The sequence below is a fragment of the Pongo pygmaeus genome, chromosome 11 (assembly GCF_028885625.2).
Source record: "Pongo pygmaeus isolate AG05252 chromosome 11, NHGRI_mPonPyg2-v2.0_pri, whole genome shotgun sequence".
NCBI lineage: Eukaryota > Metazoa > Chordata > Mammalia > Primates > Hominidae > Pongo > Pongo pygmaeus.
The window spans coordinates 34,170,386-34,189,956 of record NC_072384.2 but is presented as its reverse complement, the minus strand read 5'-3'; the positions used below and the strand labels follow the sequence as shown (position 1 = coordinate 34,189,956).

Genomic DNA, 19,571 nt, shown 5'->3' with positions numbered 1-19,571 from the left:
CATAGAAAACATGTGAATATGAATATATCCATTCACTCTGCATGTGTATGTGTATGTATGATATTGAATAAAGTGATTGGGTTACTTTTTATAATAAAACAATCATTAAATGCTGTATTCAGAGTGCTCAAATATAGAATATTTGAAAAGGTGTAGACATTACCTCCAAAGATTGGGGAAGGAAAAAATAACATATGGTTCATGTGGTTGCTTTGTTCAACTTTGTTTTCCTTTTTGGGCAGATTGGAGCAATAAGCAGATGGTGGGTGGGTAAAATCCTAGAAAGAAATGGTGGGGGGTGGGGTGAGAAGGAGGTGGGGCAATGAACTATGTAAAGTGAAAATAATGGTGTGAGCATAGTGAAGTAAGAATTAGATCTCATCTTTATTCTGGAGAGGGCTGAGCATAAATTACATGTCAATACTCAACTCTTGATTTTCTAGACGAATGGAAGGGAAAAGAATGAATGAATCCATGCTTGATTTTGGAATTCAGCCAGAGGCAGATGAACCATAGATTTCATCACCCATCCCAGGACCAAGTTCCTTTTCAGCAGCCCAAGTGGGACCATAAATGAAGTGGGTAAAACAAGGTTACCCTGGTATTGCCCTATTAACTTTCCATAGTTAGCTTTATACATTCTGCTCGGTATTTTAAAATCAAAAGAACTTCTGGTAGAAGTAAATTTATAGACAAAAACTTTTACAATGGACGTCTCATTCAGTCTGAAACCACAGCTGTGTTTCCATAGTTTTGCCTTCCTATTTCCCATCCTCTAACCCTAAAAATTCCTTATTCATCTCCTGGACTCTCATGTTCCACCCTTTGTGAAGATCTGCTCCACAGTTTTAGACCAAAGTGAATTCCTCTTAATGAAACTTCTTTGACACTCAAAGTCAAAGTTTATAGCTTAGTAATTATTCCATGAACATCTCTTACCTCCTTAATTGGTCTGGAAGCTCCCTAGGTTATGGATATCCTATATTCATGTTATTTATATTGTGGAGGCTAAAGCATTCCCAGCCCAGTTCTGGGCTAATGGTAGGTGTTAAAGGTGGATGGAACAGGTTATTTGAGTCCAATTCACATATCTTTGTTCAAAATGGACAACCTACCTGAGCCCTCTAGGATGAATCTTTCTCCATATAAATCATTAATGACATTTTATTTTGTATTTCTCCAGATTAAAAGAGCACTGGGAAAATCATTTTTTATTTGTAAGTGAAATAATGTACTGCTTTTCAGAATGAAAACACTTACAAATCATTTTTATTATGAATAATTTATGATATTTGGGACATTCATTTCTGAGTAAAATAGTTCAAAATAGGATTTTGTTGATACCTGTTGATACATATTTAGAAACAAAAATGAGATATCCTTTTGAAAGTTTGCCTTTGCAGTAAATTCAGTCATTCAAATTGTTTTCTCTCAAGACCCAAAAATGCCAGGGCATTGCCGGCTTTGAGTTTATTCTGAAAAGAAAAGAAAATATTTCAAAGCATTATTGGTTGTTTTTTAAGTACTTTTAAGTACTACACTGATCAGATTTAAAAAAATCAGCTCCCCAATATGAGAGAAAAATATCAGCAGGTTATACAGTGAATCTCTTACCAAAATCCTCTTGACCTATGTTTTGCCCCGCTATTTGAAATCTAAATCTGAAACTTGATTGTAGGGGGAGAGAAGAGACTTATAAAGGGGAGAGCCCTCCTTAGGAGGTGCCCTTGTTTGGAAACTGGACCCTCTAACAGGTTGGATCTTAAGGACCATTTGGAGGCAAATACAGAGAAAAGGTACAGTTAGGTCTGTGGGACAAGAGGGCTGCAAAAGGTGCTCAGAAGTCATCTAGCCATCCCCCAGCTGCTAGACATATGTGTTGTTTTCACATGGCCCTAAATAAAAGTTAAGCTTTTTCAGAGCAAGAGAAGTGATATAAATGAAGGGTCTCAGATGAGGGTACAAATCTGTACATCTTAAAATTTTCACATAAGAAATGGACTCCCCAGCTATAAACTATATCAACTCTGCCAAAAGAAGAGATTTAAGAAGTAACTTTGTGATACCCTAACTGATTTGTTTATCCAGCTTGCAAAGGACAGGTATGTAGCTGAGGATGGAAGAAATATATGGGGTTGTGTGACATCCATACCATTAATGTGTCCTTCTTTATTATGACCACTTCAGGGTTCTTACACAGCCTTGAAAAGTGGGTGATTTGAGGCAGGACCTCTTACTCAGGGTTCTTCCCCAATACATACTTAGGCCATTCTCCTCTAGAGGAAGATTTCAGAAGTGACTATTGCTGCTAGGAGGAACCATGTGCTTTACCTTTTAAGATAGCTTAATACCATGTATCCTTTGAGGGAGGTACCCTTCAGAGTGTTGGATGGAGATCTGATCCTGGAGTCAAGGGATCTGGGATCTCATCCATATACTATAATCCACCAGTTATATTGCCTTTGGCAAGTCACTCAACTCCCAAGTCTTGTTTCCTTTCTCCACATCTTCATGGTAGAATGCATCTGCCTATATATGGCAGTCCCCCCTTATCTATGAAGGATACGTTCCAAGACTCTCTGAGGATGCTATATAGGATCCTATAGATACTATGCACAAAATACTTTTTCTTTCTTCACAGTTTCACAGATAGAAGATGCATTCTTACAAAGTAAGATCTTAGCAACCTCAACATATAATTTTTCTTTCTTTCCTTATTAAGTTGAGAACTTTCACCTTTTCACTTATAGGAAGCACTTTACAGCTTCTCTTGGGCATATCTGAATTGCCAGCATTACTACTCTTGTGCTTTGGGGCCATTATTAAGTAAAATAAGGTGAGTTGAGCACAAGCATGGCAATATGGCGACAGTCCATCTGATCACCAAGATGATACTAAGTGACTAATGGGGAGGGAGTGGATACAGCATGGAGACACTGGGCAAAGGGATGATTCACATCTTGGGCTGGAGAGAGCAGGACAGTGTAAGCTTACACCATGCTACTCAGCATGGCATGTAATTTAAAACTTATGAATTATTTCTGGAATTTTCCATTTAATATTTTTGGATTGTGGTTGACTGGGGTAAGAGAAACTGTAGAAGGCAAAACTGAGGATAAGGGGGAACTGCTATACCTTCCAATGTTGTACTTATCAAATGGATTTATTTATTTTATTTTAAATTTCTTTAGTGGTATTTACCTTCACATGGTTCAAAATTCAAAATGTATAAAATGGATACTTCATTCCACTACTGCCATCCAACTACCTTTTTCTTCCCAGAGTTTGATCAGTTTCTTGTTTATGTTCCAGAGATATTTTATGTTTATACTCCAGAAGCAAATACTTATATTCAGGCATATAAAGATTCTTTTTCACAAAAGATGTATTGGATCTACAAATGGAAGTATACTATACAAATTGTTTTATACCTTGCTTTTTAAAATTCAGTGTATCTTGGAAATTGATTTCTAATTTATTTATGGTGGCATAATTTCCATTGTGTGGATATATTATGATTTATTTAACTATTCCCCTAAAGATTGTTTTCAGTATTACAGCATTACAATAAGTAACCTTGTACAGAATGTCATTGTGAATTTGTGTCAGTATAAAGCCTTTATGCAAGATTACAAAAAAAACTTGAAAGTGATAAGCACATAAGAATAAACAATAAAAGGCATGTCATAATAATTACTATTATTCCATTAAGTTTTTAATCAGGATATGTGGGTCATCTGGTTTCTGTTTAATTTTGGTTAATAGAAAGTTTTTCATTTTCAACCTTTCTTGTTTAAAAAAAAAGATCAAAAATGTCTTTACGACAGTTTCCTACTTTAGGAAGGAAGCAGGTAAATATTTAACAATATTTAGTAGGTAATATTTAACAGTTCAAGACTTTTAGTGCTAAAAGGGACACTTTCTGTATAAAATAGTCTAAGGTTTCCCAGTTAATAACTTGTAACTAGTATACTGAAGAATGAATTTTTCTTGGCATGTGTTAATGTACTTCAAACCTATTGAGAAGATTTGATGAACAATATCTTTAATGGTTAAGGCAGAGAGAGTTCAAGGTAACTTTTGGATTCTAGTTTAGAAGAAAGCCAAGACTTATGCAAAAGGATTACAATGAAAAATTTTGTAAGATTTATTAAGTTTATATATTCTCATATTGTTATTTTTGGCCATCCCTGACTTCTGGGAGTGATGGGCAGTGAAGGTCTTAGGAAGAACTTATGTTTTTGGAGGATGGGGGTGTGGAAGGAGTGGCAAAGGAGAGGGAAACTGAAGACACTGCATCTCATTTTAAACTCATCTTCGTTTAGGCAGCTAAGGGGTAGACTAGGTAATGGTAGCATTATAGCACATATTAGTATCATTTACCTGCCTTAAAAGTCAAACGCCAGGAAAAAAAAAAGTCTAGTTACTTAAAGGATCTGATTCCTTGGGTACTTTTAATCAAGATCTTAGTTTCGTTATCTGAATGACTAGAGTTATTACAACTTTTGAGATTGGTATATTTGTAACAGAAGTAATATAGAAAAAATTTAGACATTTTTCCTGTGATCTGTCTAACATGCAGGCATATTTTATTGTCATATCCTTCTATACAACTTTCTTTCTTGGGTTTATGAATTTAGTTTTACTAGGCTGACTTTCAGCTTTGTCATTTTTTTTTGTTCTTTAATAGTTTAGCTATTTATGGAGATAGAGTAATAGTTTTAGGGAATTCAGTGTAATGGTTCCTCTGTTCTTTGTTTTCATATATCAAAGTGCTCTGAAACCAAACCCAATTAGAGCAGGAAAAGTCAGTAAGAAATCCATGAAGTAAAAGACATTATACCTTTGTTTCTTCATCAAATTCTTCCATGGACTCTATTAGTTTCCCAGGTTCCAGCTCACCTAGTGGAAAGGGGTAATCGGTTCCCAAAATGACTTTATCCTAAAAAATAAAATATATATTTCTCGGTTGTTTTGTAGAACATGAAAGAGCCTCCTGTAAACAATTATGTTTACTTATTACAAACATTCCTGTCATAAAATAACACATTTTTTTCCTGATTAATAGAAACATAAAACTTGTCTAAAATTTTAAAAAGATTTAATGGTTCAAACTTTATTCTGACATTTTTTTTCCAGCAGGTGTCACTATTAGGTCTCTTTGTTGCAAATCAACCCCATTCTCTCTCTTCTTAAATAACTGATATATAGAATACTGAAATATAAGAAATTGATATTTATTTACTAAAATATATATATTCAGATGAAATTAAGGGATTCTGTCTTTCTTAGAATGATACATTGCAATTGATTCCACAGTTTTTCAAAACATACTATTAACATAGTAGGAAAGGAAAAATAAAAAACAAATAACTCGATAAAAAGTAAAAAAAAAACAAAAACAAAAACAAAAAATAGAAAAGGAAAATCCACTATCTCTGGATCAGTTCCTATAAACAATTCCTATAAACTGGATCATAAGTTTTTGAGCAGTATAGCTTTGAATTTCCATTTGACACTTTATACAATAAAATACGTAGGCTTGTCAATCTACAAATATATTAAGCAGTATGTCAGACAGTGTGCTAGAATTTAGATGTGCCCTTGTCAACAAAACAGACGTGGTCCCTTTTCTGAAGGAACTCATAATCAAGCGAGAAAGATATTATGTCAATAATGGCAATTTATCAAAATAAAATAAAATTTCAAACCAGGAATTTTACTTCTCAAAATGTATTCCACTCATACACTTGTGCTGGAAAGATATACAAAGAAATAAATTGCCACATTATTTGGAACAGCAAAAGACTAGCCAATTAAATTATAGAATATCTCCAAATAGAAAACAATAAAGAAAACTTACATATGCTGAAATGGAATAATCTCCAAGTTACAGTGTAAAGAAGAATGATCTTTAAGTTATAAAGAGAAATAAAGAGTGTAGAACAATGTGTCTGCTGTGCTTAGATTTCTGTTTTCAATAAGGGACCTATAGACCCACAAATATATGTTTGTAGATATACAGTCTATTTCAGGAATTGTATCTAAGAAACAAATAACATTAATTTCTTCCATGGCGTAGGACTAGGCTTGGGGGTCAGAAGATCCTCTTTTCTTTTTTTTTGAGATATAATTCACATACCATAAAATTGACCCCCTTTAAAGTGTATAATTCAATGGGTTTTAGTATATTCATAAGTTTGTGTAATCATTTCCACTAATTATAGAATGTTTAAAAAATATTTTATTCATCTTATATAACCACAGATTTTTGTCACCTCCAAAATAAACCCTGTACCCATTTGCAGTGACTCCCCATTCTTTTCTCCCTCTAGCCCTTGGAAAACACTAATTTACCCTCCGTGTCTCCAGAATTGCCTATTTTTTACATTTCACATAAATGGAATCACATAATATGTAGCCTTCTTTCATTTAGTTTAATGTTTTCAAGGTTCACCCATGTTATTGCTTGAATCAATACGTACCTAAGCGTGGAAGTGCTGGCGCGTATGGTAAGTCCATGTTTAACATTTTGAGAAACTATTTTCTACCATGGCTGCAGCTTTCTACATTCCCACCAGCATGTATGAGGGTTCCAGTTTCTCTAGATCCTCGCCAACATTGGTTATTCATCTTTTTGATTATGGCCATCTCAGTAGGTATGAGGTGGTATCTCACTATAGTTTTTATTTGTATTTCTCTAATAAGTAATTATGTTGAACATCTTTTCATGTGCTTATTGGCTATTTGTATCTCTTCTTTGGAGAAGTGTCTACTAAGATCCCTTGTGTACATTCATGTCCATTTTGTTATCTTTTTATCATTGAGCTATAAGAGATCTTTGTGTGTTCTGAATACTAGAGCCTTATAGATACATGATTTGCAAATATTTTCTCCATTCTGTGAGTTGTCTTTTTTACTTCCTTGATATTGTCTTTTGAAGCACAAAAGTTTTAAATTTTGATGAAGTCTTTTTTATCTATTATTTTCTTTGGATGCTTGTACTTTTGGTGCCATAGCAAAGAAACTATTGCCTAATCCAAAGTCACAAAGATTTACACCTGTGGTTTCTTCTAAGAGTTTGTGGTTTTAGTTCTTCAATTTAAGTCTTTGATCCATTTTGAGTTAATTTGCATGGTGTAAAGAAGGAGTCCAACTTTATTTATTTTTTTACATGTGGATATCTACTCTTATCTCACTACCATGTGTTGAAAAGACTATTCTTTATCACACTGAATTGTATTGGCATCCTCGTTGAAAGTCAGTTGATTTTTATGTCTGTCTTTAGGCTAGTCCCACGGAGTCTTGATTACGTAGTTGTGTAGAAAGTTTTGAAGTTGGGAATGTGACTGTGCCAATTTTGTTCTTTTTCTAGATTGTTTGGCTATTCTGGATCCCTTGCATTTTCTTTTTTGAGACGGAGTTTCACTCTTGTCGCCCAGGCTGAAGTATAATGGCACAATCCTGGCTCACTGCAACCTCTGCCTCCCTGGTTCAGGCAATTCTCCTGCCTCAGCCTCCCAAGTAGCTGAGATTACAGGTGCACGCCATCACACCCAGCTAATTTTTGTATTTTTATTAGAGACAGGGTTTTGCCACGTTGGCCAGGCTGGTCTCAAACTCCTGACCTCAGGTGATCTGCCCACCTCGGCCTCCCAAAGTGCTGGGATTACAGGCGTGAGCCACTGCACCTGGCCCCTTTGCATTTTCATATGAATTTTTGGATCAGCTTATCAATTTTTGCCAAAAAAAAGACATCTGGAATTTTGATAGCGATTGCATTGGATCTGTAGATCAATTTGGGGAGTATTGCCAGTTAGCAACATTAAGTTTTTGAATCAATGAACATGGAATGTCTTCTCATTTAGGTCTTCCTTAATTTTCTTCAACAATGTTTTGTAGCTTACAAGGTATATATATATATATAGTTTGTTTGTTTGTTTTTGAGATGCAGTCTCACTCTGTTGCCCAGGCTGGAGTGCAGTGGCACAGTCTCAGCTCACTGCAACCTCCACCTCCTGGGTTTAAGCGATTCTCCTACCTTAGCCTCCCGAGTAGCTGGGATTACAGGTGCATGCCACCACACCCGGCTAGTTTTTGTGCATTTTTAGTAGGGATGGGGTTTCACTGTGTTAGCCAGGATGGTCTTGATCTCCTGACCTCGTGATCCACCCGCCTTGGCCTCCCAAAGTGCTCAGATTACAGCAGGGTATATATTTTGTGCCTTTTTTGGCTATATTTTTCACAAGTGTTTTTCTTGCTGATGCTATTATAAATGGAATTGTGTCCTCAATTTCATTTATGGATTATTCATTGCTAGTAAATAGAAATACAATTAATTTTTTATTTATCTTGTACTCTCTAAGCTTGCTGAATCTCTTAGCCCTAATAGTTTCTTTGTGGATTCTTTAGGATTTTCTATATACAAGGCCATCTCAATTGCAAGTAGGGAAAATTTTGTTCCTTCCCTTCCAATCTAGATGACTTTTCTTTGTTTTTCTTGCCTAATTGCCTTGACTAGAACCTCCAGTACAATGTTGAATAGAAGTGATGAGAATAGAGCCTTTCAGTCTTTCACTATTAAGTGTGATGTTAGTTGTGGGTTTTTCATGATGCTTTTTATTAGGTTGAGGATGTTCCCTTCCGCTCCTTGTTTATTGAGCTCTTTTATATTTTTTGAAGTGTTGGTGAAGAATTTGTTTTAATTCTTTTTTACATTTTTCGTAGAATTCACCAGCGAAGCCATCTGGTCATCAGCTTTTCTTTGTGGGAAGTTTGAAAATTATTAATTCAGTATCTCAATATAGGCCTGTTTGAATTCTCTATTTCTTCTTGAGCCAGTTTTGGTAGTTTTTCTAGGAATTTCATAATTTCATTTAGGTTATTTCATTTGTTGGCATATAGTTGCTCAAATTTTTACTTATAATTCTTTTTATTTCTGTAAGTTCTATAGTACTGCCATCCTATTTCATTTGTGATTTTAGTATTAGTAATTTGAATCTTTTTTCTTTATTTTTGTTGGTCAGTCTAGCTAAAGGTTTGCCGATTTTGTTGATTTTTTCAAAGAACCAAATTTTGGTTTCACTGATTTTCCCTATTGTTTTTCTATAATCTATTTCTTTTATACCTGCTCTAATACTTATAGTTTTTTTTCTTCTGCTTGCTTGGGATTTAGTTTACTCTGCATTTTCTAGCTCTCAAGGCCAAGTCCTAGGCCACTGAATTAAGATCTTTCTTCTTTTTTAATATAGGCATTTACAGCTATAAATTTTTCACCAAGTACTACTTCTAGCTGCATCCATAAGTTTTAGAATGTTGTGTTTTTGTATTCTATTCATGTCTAATGTTTTCTAATTTTCCTTGTGACTTCTTCTGTCTAGGGTCCTTCCATTTAACCTACAGAACTCTGTTTGGCATTTCTTGTATGGCAGGTCTACTAATGATGAATTAGCTCAGTTTTTTTCATCTAGAAATGTCTTAATTTCTCCTTCATTCTTAAAGGATAGTTTTGCTTGAAATAGAGTTCTCACATTATAGGGTTACAGCATTTTTTTTTTTTCTTTCTTTTAGTACTTTAAATTTGTCTTCCATTGCCTTCTGGCCTCCGTGGTTTATGAGGAGGGCTAAGGATAGAATCATAGGAATCATCAACATGGAGGGTGGAGTGATTGCAGAAATGGAGGATAGGGGAAAATGCCTACAAAAGAGGCAGAGAGAGGCAGGGAGGTGGAAAGAGAACCAGAAAGAAGTAGTATTTTTAAAAAAATGTAGCCAGCACAGTGGTTCACACCTGTAATCTCAGCACTTTAGGAGGGCGAGACAGGAGGATCACTTGAGCTCAGGAGTTCCAGACCAGCCTTGGCAACATAGTGAGACCTTAATAAAACAAATTAGCTTGGTGTGGTGGCACACACCTGTAGTCCTAGCTACTTGGGAGGCTGAGATGGAAGGATTGCATGAGACTGGGAGATGGAGGCTGCAGTGAGCTATGATTATGCACCACTGCACTCCAGCCTGAGTGACAGAGCGAGGCCCTGTCTCCAAAAAAAAAAAAAAAAAAAAAAAAAAAAAAAATGCAGTGAGATATATTGGAAGAAAAAGTATTTAATAAGTAATGATTCACAAGAGACAAGAGGATGACAAAGATAAGGACTGGATAGTGTCTATTGGATTTGGCAGCTTTATTAAATGCAGTTTCAGTGAGTGATAGAGAAAAAATCAAATGCATTTGATCAAAAGTAAATGGGTGGTGAAAAATGCAATCTAAGTGTTAACTGCTTACTTCTTCTCTGTCATTGTCACTCTATTTGTGCTGCTTGGGCAGTCAGTCTCATCCTAAGCTTCAAGCCCTGGTATGTGACTGCCTGCTGGACAGCCATACTTGGCTGCCTCACAGGCAATTAAAACTCAGCATGTTATCCTAATATTGAAGTTGTCATCTAAGTATTTGCTCAATGTCATATTCATTTCTATTCTCTCTGTCACTCTCATTCTTGCTTTTGCTCTCTTGGCCTCTCCCGCACCTTGATCCACCTTCATTCTGCATATCTGCTGCTTGCTCTTCCAGATCCACTTTCCATCCTTCTTCACTCCTACTTGTCCCCTGGAGACTGACTTGTATGAAGTATACAATGGACTCCCTTGACCCTGGGCTTCCAGATGGATTTAGTTAATGAGCAACACAGGCAGGAGATTGCAGAATGAAAGGAAAGTACTTAATTACCTAGTGCCTTCCATGGAGTCATCTAGCCTCCAACTAGAAGTCTCAGCTCCTGTCCACAGGCCTTTATTTATTTATTTATTTATTTATTTATTTATTTATTTATTTTTTCCACAGCAATAGAAACCTAAGACTTCAGTGCAGGCCCTTTTTACAGAGCCTCTCTAGCTTCCAGTTTGGGCCTGGAATAGTAATGGAGCTTTTCACAACTTTGTCAATAATCCCTTTTATTAATTTCCCTTTATTAGTTTAGTTTTCCCAATTCATGTATGTCATCTTATTTTCTGCTGGAGCCCTAAATGAGTTACACTGTTTTCCAGTTACACCAGATTTTTTTAAAAATATAAATTTAAGGGGTACAAGTGCAGTTTTGTTATATGGAGATATTGCATAATGGTGAAGTCTGGGCTTTTAGTGTAACCATCACCTGAATGATGTACATAGCACTCAGTAAGTAATTTCTCATCCTCACCTCCATCCACCCTCCCACCCTTCCAAGTCCCCAATATCTATTTTTCCATACTTGATGTCTGTGTGTACACATTATTTAGCTCCCACTTGTAAGTAAGAACATGCAGTATTTGACTTTCTGTTTCTGAGTTATTTCACTTAAGCTAATGGCCTCCAGTTCCATCCATGTTGCTACAAAAGACATGATTTCATACTTTTTATGGCTGAATAATATTCCATTGTGCCTATATATGACAGTTTCTTTATCCAGTCATTTACTGATGAACACTTAGGTTAATTCCATTTCTTTGCTATTGTGATAGTGCTGTTATAAACATACAAGTTGTAGGTATCTTTTTGATATTATGATTTCTTTTCCTTTGGGTAGATGCCCAGTAGTGGGATTCTGGATTGAATTGTAGTTCTATTTTTAGTTCTTTGTGAAATTTCCATACTGTTTTCCATAGAGGTTGTACTAATTTACATTCCCACCAACAGTGTATAAGCATTTTCTTTGCATTTCCTCAGCAATATGTTATTTTTGACTTTTTAATAATAGCCATTCAGATTGGTGTGTGATATCTCATTGTAGTTTTAATTTGCATTTCTCAGATGATCAGTGATATTAAACATTTTTTCACATATTTGTTGGCCATTTGTATGTCTTCTTTTGAAGTGTGTCTATTCATGAGCTTTGACAAAGTGGACAAAAACATACACTGGGGAAAGGACACCTTTTTCAATAAATGAGAAAATTGGATTGCCACATACAAAAGAATGAACTCGGACCCCTATCTCTTACCATATATAAAAATTAACTGAAGATGGATGAAAAATTTAAATGCAAGACCTGAAAATATAAAAATACTAGGAGAAAACTTAGGGAAAACTCTCCTGGGCATTGGTCTAGGCAAATAATTCATGACTAAAACCTCAAAAGCACAGGCAACAAAAACAAAAATAGGCAAATGGAACTTAATTCACTAAATAGCTTCTGCACAGCAAAAGAAATAATTACCAGAGTGAAAAGACAACCTGCAGTATGGGAGAAAATATTTGAAAACCATATACCTGACACAGGGTATTAATATCTATAATTTATAAGGAGCTCAAAGAACTCAGCAAAAAACACCACACAAATAAGCCCATTAAAAATTGAGCAGAGAACATAAATAGTTATACAGATATGTTATGGTTTCCTGACTAGTCTGAACTCCTATTTTTTATTCACTAACTGATTAATGAATGTGGTAGAATTTTTTTTTATTTTGGCAGAATTTCAAACTGACAGAAATGTTGCAAGAAAATTCAAGAATCTTCCATATAACCTTCATCCAGATTTACCAATTGTTCATACTTTGCCATCTTTGCTTTATCATTTTCTCATAGATATTTATGTATATATACACACTTCTTTGAGCTATATGTCAGTTGGAGACATCATGACTCCTTACTCCTAAATAAATTAGTGTTTATGTCCTTAAAAAAAGGGATACTTTTTATATGACCACAGTATACTTCTCAAAATCAGGAAATTTAACATGGATAACAGTGTTATTTCATTATCCATAGTTCATATTCAAATTTTGTCAATTGCCCCAATAATGTGATTTATAGCTAATTATTTTTCTTAGTCGAAGATCTAATTGATGATCACATATTAAATTTAGTTGTTATGTCTCTGAAGTTTCCCTTAATTTGGATCAGTTGGCCTTTTTTGTCACTCTTCATCTGGGATATTTTTGAAGATTGTAGATTAGTTATTTTATAGAATGTCCTCAGTTTGTGTTTGTCTGATGTTTCCTTGTGATTGTAAACAAATTACGCATTTGGGATAGGAATACTACAGAAATGATATTGAGTCTTATTCAGTGCATTATATCAGGGCATATGATATCAGTTTGTCTTAGTATTGGTAATTTTGATTATTTAGTTAAGTTGGTGTTTGCTGGGTTTCTCTAATGTGAAATCACTATTTTTTCTCTTCATGATTAATAAGCAATTTGTGGGGAGCCACTTTGAGATCATGTAAATATCTTGTTCCTTTTCCAACTTTCATCCACTGGTATTATCATTCAGTAATAATTTTCTAACTATTGTTATTTCTATATTCATTATAAAGAAGAGATTTCTTCATATATACAAACACATTAATTTATGTAAATTAAATATATATGTTCACCTATTTATTAATATATTCATTCTTTTTATTTATATCATTTTGGACTCATGGACTTAACTTTATCCAGTTGGTTATAATCCATTATTATCACTGTTTATTTTGATAGCCAGATCATCTCAGGTTTGCTCAATGTGAATCACCTCTTCAAGTTGACTCCTGTATCCTTATGCTATTTCCCCACCATTCTTTGAGTACAGTTATCCCTCAAGACCAAAGTCTTCAGATGCTCAAGTCCTGTATATAAAATGATGTAGTATTTGCATATAACCTATGCACATCTTCCTGTATACTTTAAATCATCTCTTTACTTATATTACCTAATACAATGTTGCTATGTAAACAATTGTTATACTGTATTATTCTTTATATTTGTATTTGTTATTGTGTTATTTTATTTTATCTTTAAAACTATTTTTGACCTGTTGGACAATTCGGTTGGTTGAATCTGTGGATGTGGAACCTGTGAATACAGAGGGCTGACCGTACTTCCTTACTTTCAGGTACAAAATGTTCTAGCTCACTTTATACTTTCTCTGTCTTGGAAACAGCCTTTTCTCCAAGCAGACTAGCTTCCTTTGATGGAAAATGGTAACTAGAAACCAAGATCTGGGCGCTGTAAGTGATAACTAACTGCTACTGATGTGGAAATACCTGCCTCACACACACATATCTATATTTCCATATCTTTCTATATTAAAAACCATGTATTATACCAATATATCCATTTTCAATCCAAACACTACAGGGTACCTCCTCATCTTCTTCCCACTCTTCATATTTCTAATTACCTTATCCAACAGTGAGACACCTGCCATTTTACTCATGTTGTTTCTTCATTTGCATGAGCCTAGAATGCACATGAAGTATTTTCAGAATTGTTAACCCACACCACTGCAAAAAGCAAATCTACTAGCTAGAATTCAATGTCTTTTTTTAAAGTAATAGTTACATACAAATGAGTGATGAATTTGCTCATTTTTGACAAAGAATACACTGGCATTGCCCACATTCCTATCAAAATACAGCACATTTTCAATCACCCCACAAAGCTCCCTCATGCTCCTTCTTGGTCATTCTCTCCTCTCAATTCTCCCACTAAAGGTAATAACTTGTCTTTTGTATTCACCATAGACTAGTTTTGCCTCTTCAAGAACTTCATATGAATGGAGTCATACAGTATACACTCTCTGGGAACCAGCTTCATTCATTCAGCCTTTTGTAAGAGTTATCTGTGTTGTAGTGTGTATCAGCAAATTATTTTTTTCTTTTCTGTTTTGTTGTTTTTTGCTGAGTAGTATTCCATTGTGTCAAATATATGGTAATTTGTTTATCCATGCTTCTGTGGATGGACATTTAACACTTTTTCCAGTTTTTGGCTATTTGGAATAAAGCTGCCAAGAACTTTTTTATACAAGTTGTATTTTTGTGTGTGGATATGTATTTTCAGTTCTCTTAGGTAAATACCTAGGAGTAAAACTGTTGGGTCATAGGATAGGAGTATATTCTACTAACAATGTGTGAAAATTCTAGTTGTTTTACATCCTTGCTCATAGTTGAGTTCTCAGTCTTTTTTGTTTTTGGCTATTCAGTGGATGTGCAGTGTTTTCTCATCATAGTTTAAATTGCATTTTTCTGATGAACTAATGATGTTGAGCACCTTTAAATATGTTTATTGGCTAATTGTTATCTTCTTTTGGGGAGTGGCCATTTAAGCCTTTTGCCCACTTTTAAATAGGATTGTTGGACTTTTCATCATGAGTTTTAGTAGTTCTTTATAAATTTTGGATATAAGTCCTTTGTCATATATATGCTTTATGAACATTTTCTACCATTCTGTGGCTTACTTATTCATGTTACTAATGTTGCCTTAGGATGAGCTAAAGTGTGTAATGTGATGAAGTCTAATCTGTCAAATTCTTCTTTATGGTTATTGCTTTCTGCATCTTGTTCAAGAAATTTTTGCCTGCTTCCAGGTTGAAGAGATATTCTTCTATATTTTCTTCTTGAAGCTTTACTGTTTTAGCTTTTTTGTTTAGTTGTATAATCTTGCTCAAATTAAGTTTTGTGTATGGCTGGTATGAGATAGGGTCAGGGTTCATTTCCCCCCATATGATGGATTCTTGTTTCAGCACCATTTGTGAAAAGGCTTTCCTTTCCCCACGTAATTGCTTTCGTGCCTCTGTCAAGAATTAATTGACCATATAAGGATGAATATATTTCTGGGCTGCACACGGTGGCTCATGACTAATCCCAGCACTTTGGGAGGCCAAGGTGGGAGGATAACTTGAAGCCAGGAATTCAAGACCAGCCTGGGCAACATGGTGAAACCCCATCTCTACCCAAAATACAAAAATTAGCCAGGTATGGTGGTGCGTGCCTGTAATCCCAGCTACTTGGGAGGCTGAGGCAGGAGAATCACTTGAACCTGGGAGGCACAGGTTGCAGTGAGCAGAGATCGTGCCACTGCACTCCAGCCTGGGTGACAGAGTGAGACCCTGTCTCAGAAAGAAAGAAAGAAAGAAAAAGAATGGATATATATCTGGATTCTTTAGTTTATTCCATTAATCTATTTGTCTTTCCTTATGCCAATATCACACTGTCTTGATTGCTGTTGTTCTGTAGTAACCCTTGAGGTCAGTTAATGCAAGTTTTAAACTTATTTTTCTTTTTCAAGATTATTTTGGCTCTTCTAGTCCTTTGTATATCGGTATACATTTTAGATTTTTAGATTTAGCTTGGATTACATTGACTCTATAGATCAATGTGAGGAGAATTGATATCTTAACATCGTAGAGTTCTCTGATCCATAAACATGATAGAACTTTCCATTTATTTAGATTTTTAAAAATTGCTCTTAGCAATATTTTATAGTATTCAGTGTAGAGGTCTTACACATCATTTCAGTTTATTTCTGAGTATTTTAGTTTTTAAAACACTATTATAAATTGAATTGTTTAAAAGTTTAATTTATAATTGCTTGCTGCTAGTATATAAAAATACAACTGATTTTTAAAATATTGCCGTTATGTCCTGCAATCTTGTTAAAGCCACTTACTAGTTCCAGTAATTGCTTTGTAGGGTCCTTAAAATTTATTACATAAACAATTATGTCATGTCATCTGCCAAAGAGACTATTTACTTCTTTCACCAATATGTATGCCTTTTTACTTTTTCTTGTTTTCTTGTACTGGGTAGGATTGCCAGTGCATTGTTGATTGGAAGGCGTGAGGGTGGACATCTTTGCCTCTCTCCCCATCTTAGGGAGAAGGTGTTTAATATTTCACTATTATGTATAGGGATAGCTATGATTTTTTTAATGACAATCTCTATCAGATTGAGGAAGTTCTTTTCTATTCTTAGTTGCTGAGTTTTGTTTTATTAAAAATCATGGGCCGGGCGCAGTGGCTCACGCCTGTAATCCCAGCACTTTTGGGAGGCTGAGGCGGGCAGATCACGAGGTCAGGAGATCGAGACCATCCTGACTAACGCGGTGAAACCCCGTCTCTACTAAAAATACAAAAAATTAGCCGGGCGTGTTGGCGGGCACCTGTAGTCCCAGCTAGTCGAGAGGCTGAGGCAGGAGAATGGCGTGAACCCGGGAGGCGGAGCTTGTAGTGAGCCAAGATGGCGCCACTGCACTCCAGCCCGGGCGACAGAGCGAGACTCTGCCAAAAAAAAAAATAAATAAATAAAAAAATTCATGAATGGGTAATGAATTTTGCCAAGTACTTTTTATTCATGTATAAAATGATCATACTATTTATTTCACGAATATGGTGAATTACACTGATTTTCAAAAGTTAAGGCCATCCTATTCCTGGAATTCCAGTCTCATCCACTTCGGTCAATACTAAATAGTGGAGAAAATGGTCTTTTAAAAATACAAATTTGATCATGGCATATCTCTGCTTAAACCCTGTCAATAGTTTTCCATTGCCTAGAAGGTAAAGCTCAAGTTCTTTAGCATGGCATAAGCAGCCCCCAATAAATGTGAGAAATAAAGGGGTCCCAAACCTTTGTGGGGGCAGAACTTTGTGGTCTGATGTGACTAGCTGCTTTTCCTCGGGAAATAATTCTTTTCCTGATAAAATACTTGAGCAATTTTCTAATAGAGTAAAGAGCTTAAAAGACCCTCTCGGGAAACCCACTTGACTGATTATTACTCTTGAAACTAGTTTAAGACCTTTAACCAATAAGGCAAAGAGGCTGTCATCCTTAACGAGATATTATTTTCCTTCTTTAAAAAAATCTAGTTTAATAATTTATCTGCTGATTTTTTCTCTATAAAATGTGTTTGTAAGAAGGATTCTTTGAATTGGACTTTTGAGAATGTTTCTTATTTTGATTCAAGTTTAGAAGAAAACTCTGATACATGCTCGTAATCAATATGAGAGTTACTTTAACAAATGTGTGTGTTGAAGGAATGAATGCTTGAATATATGAAAGATGAAGTCTGAAAAAAAATTACATATATAATATATAAGTTTTATGTATATTTATATATTATATATATTTACATATGTATTATATATATAAATTATATATGTATATATTTTTTGGGACAAAGTCTCGCTCCATCACCCAGGCTGGAGTGCAGTGGCATGATCTCTGCTCACTGCAACTTCTGCCTCTGAGGCTCAAGTGATCCTCTCACCTCATCCTCCCAAGTAGCTGGGACTACAGGTGCGCACCACCACGCCTGGCTAATTTTTGAATTTTCTGTAGAGACAGGGTTTCACCATGTTGGCCAGGCTGGTCTCAAACTCCTGAGCTCAAGTGATCCACCCACCTCAACCTCCCAAAGTGCTAGGATTACTGGCGTGAGCCACTGTGCCTGGCCTAGGCCTGAAATATTAAATATATTTTAAATACTCTAAATTTGAGCTATTTGAGGATAAATGACACTTTGATTTCTACCCCCCAAAACAGATTTTCCTAGGTTTTATAAATACATTTATATGAAATAATATGGGAAAGTATATAATACAGTTTAGAGGAAGGCCATGGTAGACTAACAAGTCTTATTTTTAGATTTCTGTACTCATTGCTGTATGAAACCAAACAAATACACCTGCTGATAAAAGTCCTAAAGTCCCAAAGTTATGTCTACTTACAACTATGGCAACAGCTGATGTCATTCTGAACTGTCTGCTTGGTATTCACTGGAGGTTCATTTGTCCTTATTTCTAAACTCCTCTTGCTAAAGCTGTTTACAATTCCAAAAAACAACATAATATTTAAAAGTCCCTTGCTTTCACTACATTTGTCAACTACATTAACATGAAAATGAAGTCTAGAAATTAATTTTGCCTTCTAGTCAGGAATTCTTCCATTTCCGGTATTATGGCCTTCTTGGATATAAATATATTTTAAAAGGGGGTATATTCCATTTTAATATGGAGAAAGCAAATAATTCTGAAGCAGAAATGAAAATCACCCTTCTGCAATTTGTCCTTCTGGTTAAGGCACTTCCCTGCTTTCCTTCCTAACTTGATTTTGGATGCCCATTGCAGAATATCGCACTCAGAGTTTGGCAATGTTGAATTATTATTTAGTAACTATTGTTCACAACTCCTCCCTGTAGGAGGTTAATTATCTACTTGTAATTATGTACAAGTAGATCATTGTATGTACTTGTATTTGGCTTGAGAATTTTTCATTTTTCATACCTGTTATCTATCTGTACATCTCATTGAAACTTCTGGTAAATCTTTGACCATTTCTGACTTGTCAGTAATTTCGCAAGAGAGAAAGCAATAGGCATACAAAATTGGAAATGAAATTTTTATTGAGTTTCTTGTTCAGAGGGAGAAGAGATAGTAGCAAGAAAAAATGGGAGGGAAGAGATTCTTCAAGAGTTATATGATCCTGTAGGATGAAGGTCACATACTCTATTGAGTAATGCCAGTCTCCTGTTGATTGATGCCTAATAAATACTTGGGTTAAAATACTTTTTTGGCTGGGTGTAGTGGCTCACACCTGTAATTGTAGCACTCTGGAAGGCTGAGGTGGGGGGGATCACTTTCAGCCAGAAGCAACCTATGTTGACCAGTCTGGGCAACATGGTGAGACCCTGTCTCTACAAAATCAAAAATTTAGCCAGCCATGGTAACTGTGTCCCAGCTCCTCAGGAGGCTGTGGTGGGAGGATCACTTGATTCCAGGAGTTCAAGGCTGCAGTGAGCTATGATCGCACCATTGTACCCCAGCCTGGGCGACA

The 19,571-nt window shown here is 35.3% G+C and overlaps 1 protein-coding gene across 7 annotated transcripts in view; it reads right to left on the bottom strand.

Annotated features, from left to right (window-relative positions):
- Positions 1-1,238: 1,238 nt before the first annotated feature.
- The window catches only part of ACMSD (aminocarboxymuconate semialdehyde decarboxylase), a 63,602-nt gene continuing 45,269 nt past the window's right edge, over positions 1,239-19,571 (bottom strand). For 5 of the 7 annotated variants that reach the window (XM_054477830.1, XM_054477831.1, XM_063647395.1 and 2 more), the window contains 2 exons: positions 4,844-4,942; positions 1,290-1,475 (listed from right to left, as the gene is read on the bottom strand). In XM_054477830.1, coding sequence (XP_054333805.1) covers positions 1,413-1,475; positions 4,844-4,942 — 162 coding nt within the window. In that variant the 3' untranslated portion in view covers positions 1,290-1,412. Of the gene's footprint in view, positions 1,476-4,843; positions 4,943-19,571 lie in introns of all 7 variants that reach the window. The other 2 variants (XM_054477829.1, XM_054477832.2) reach the window with 2 other exon arrangements.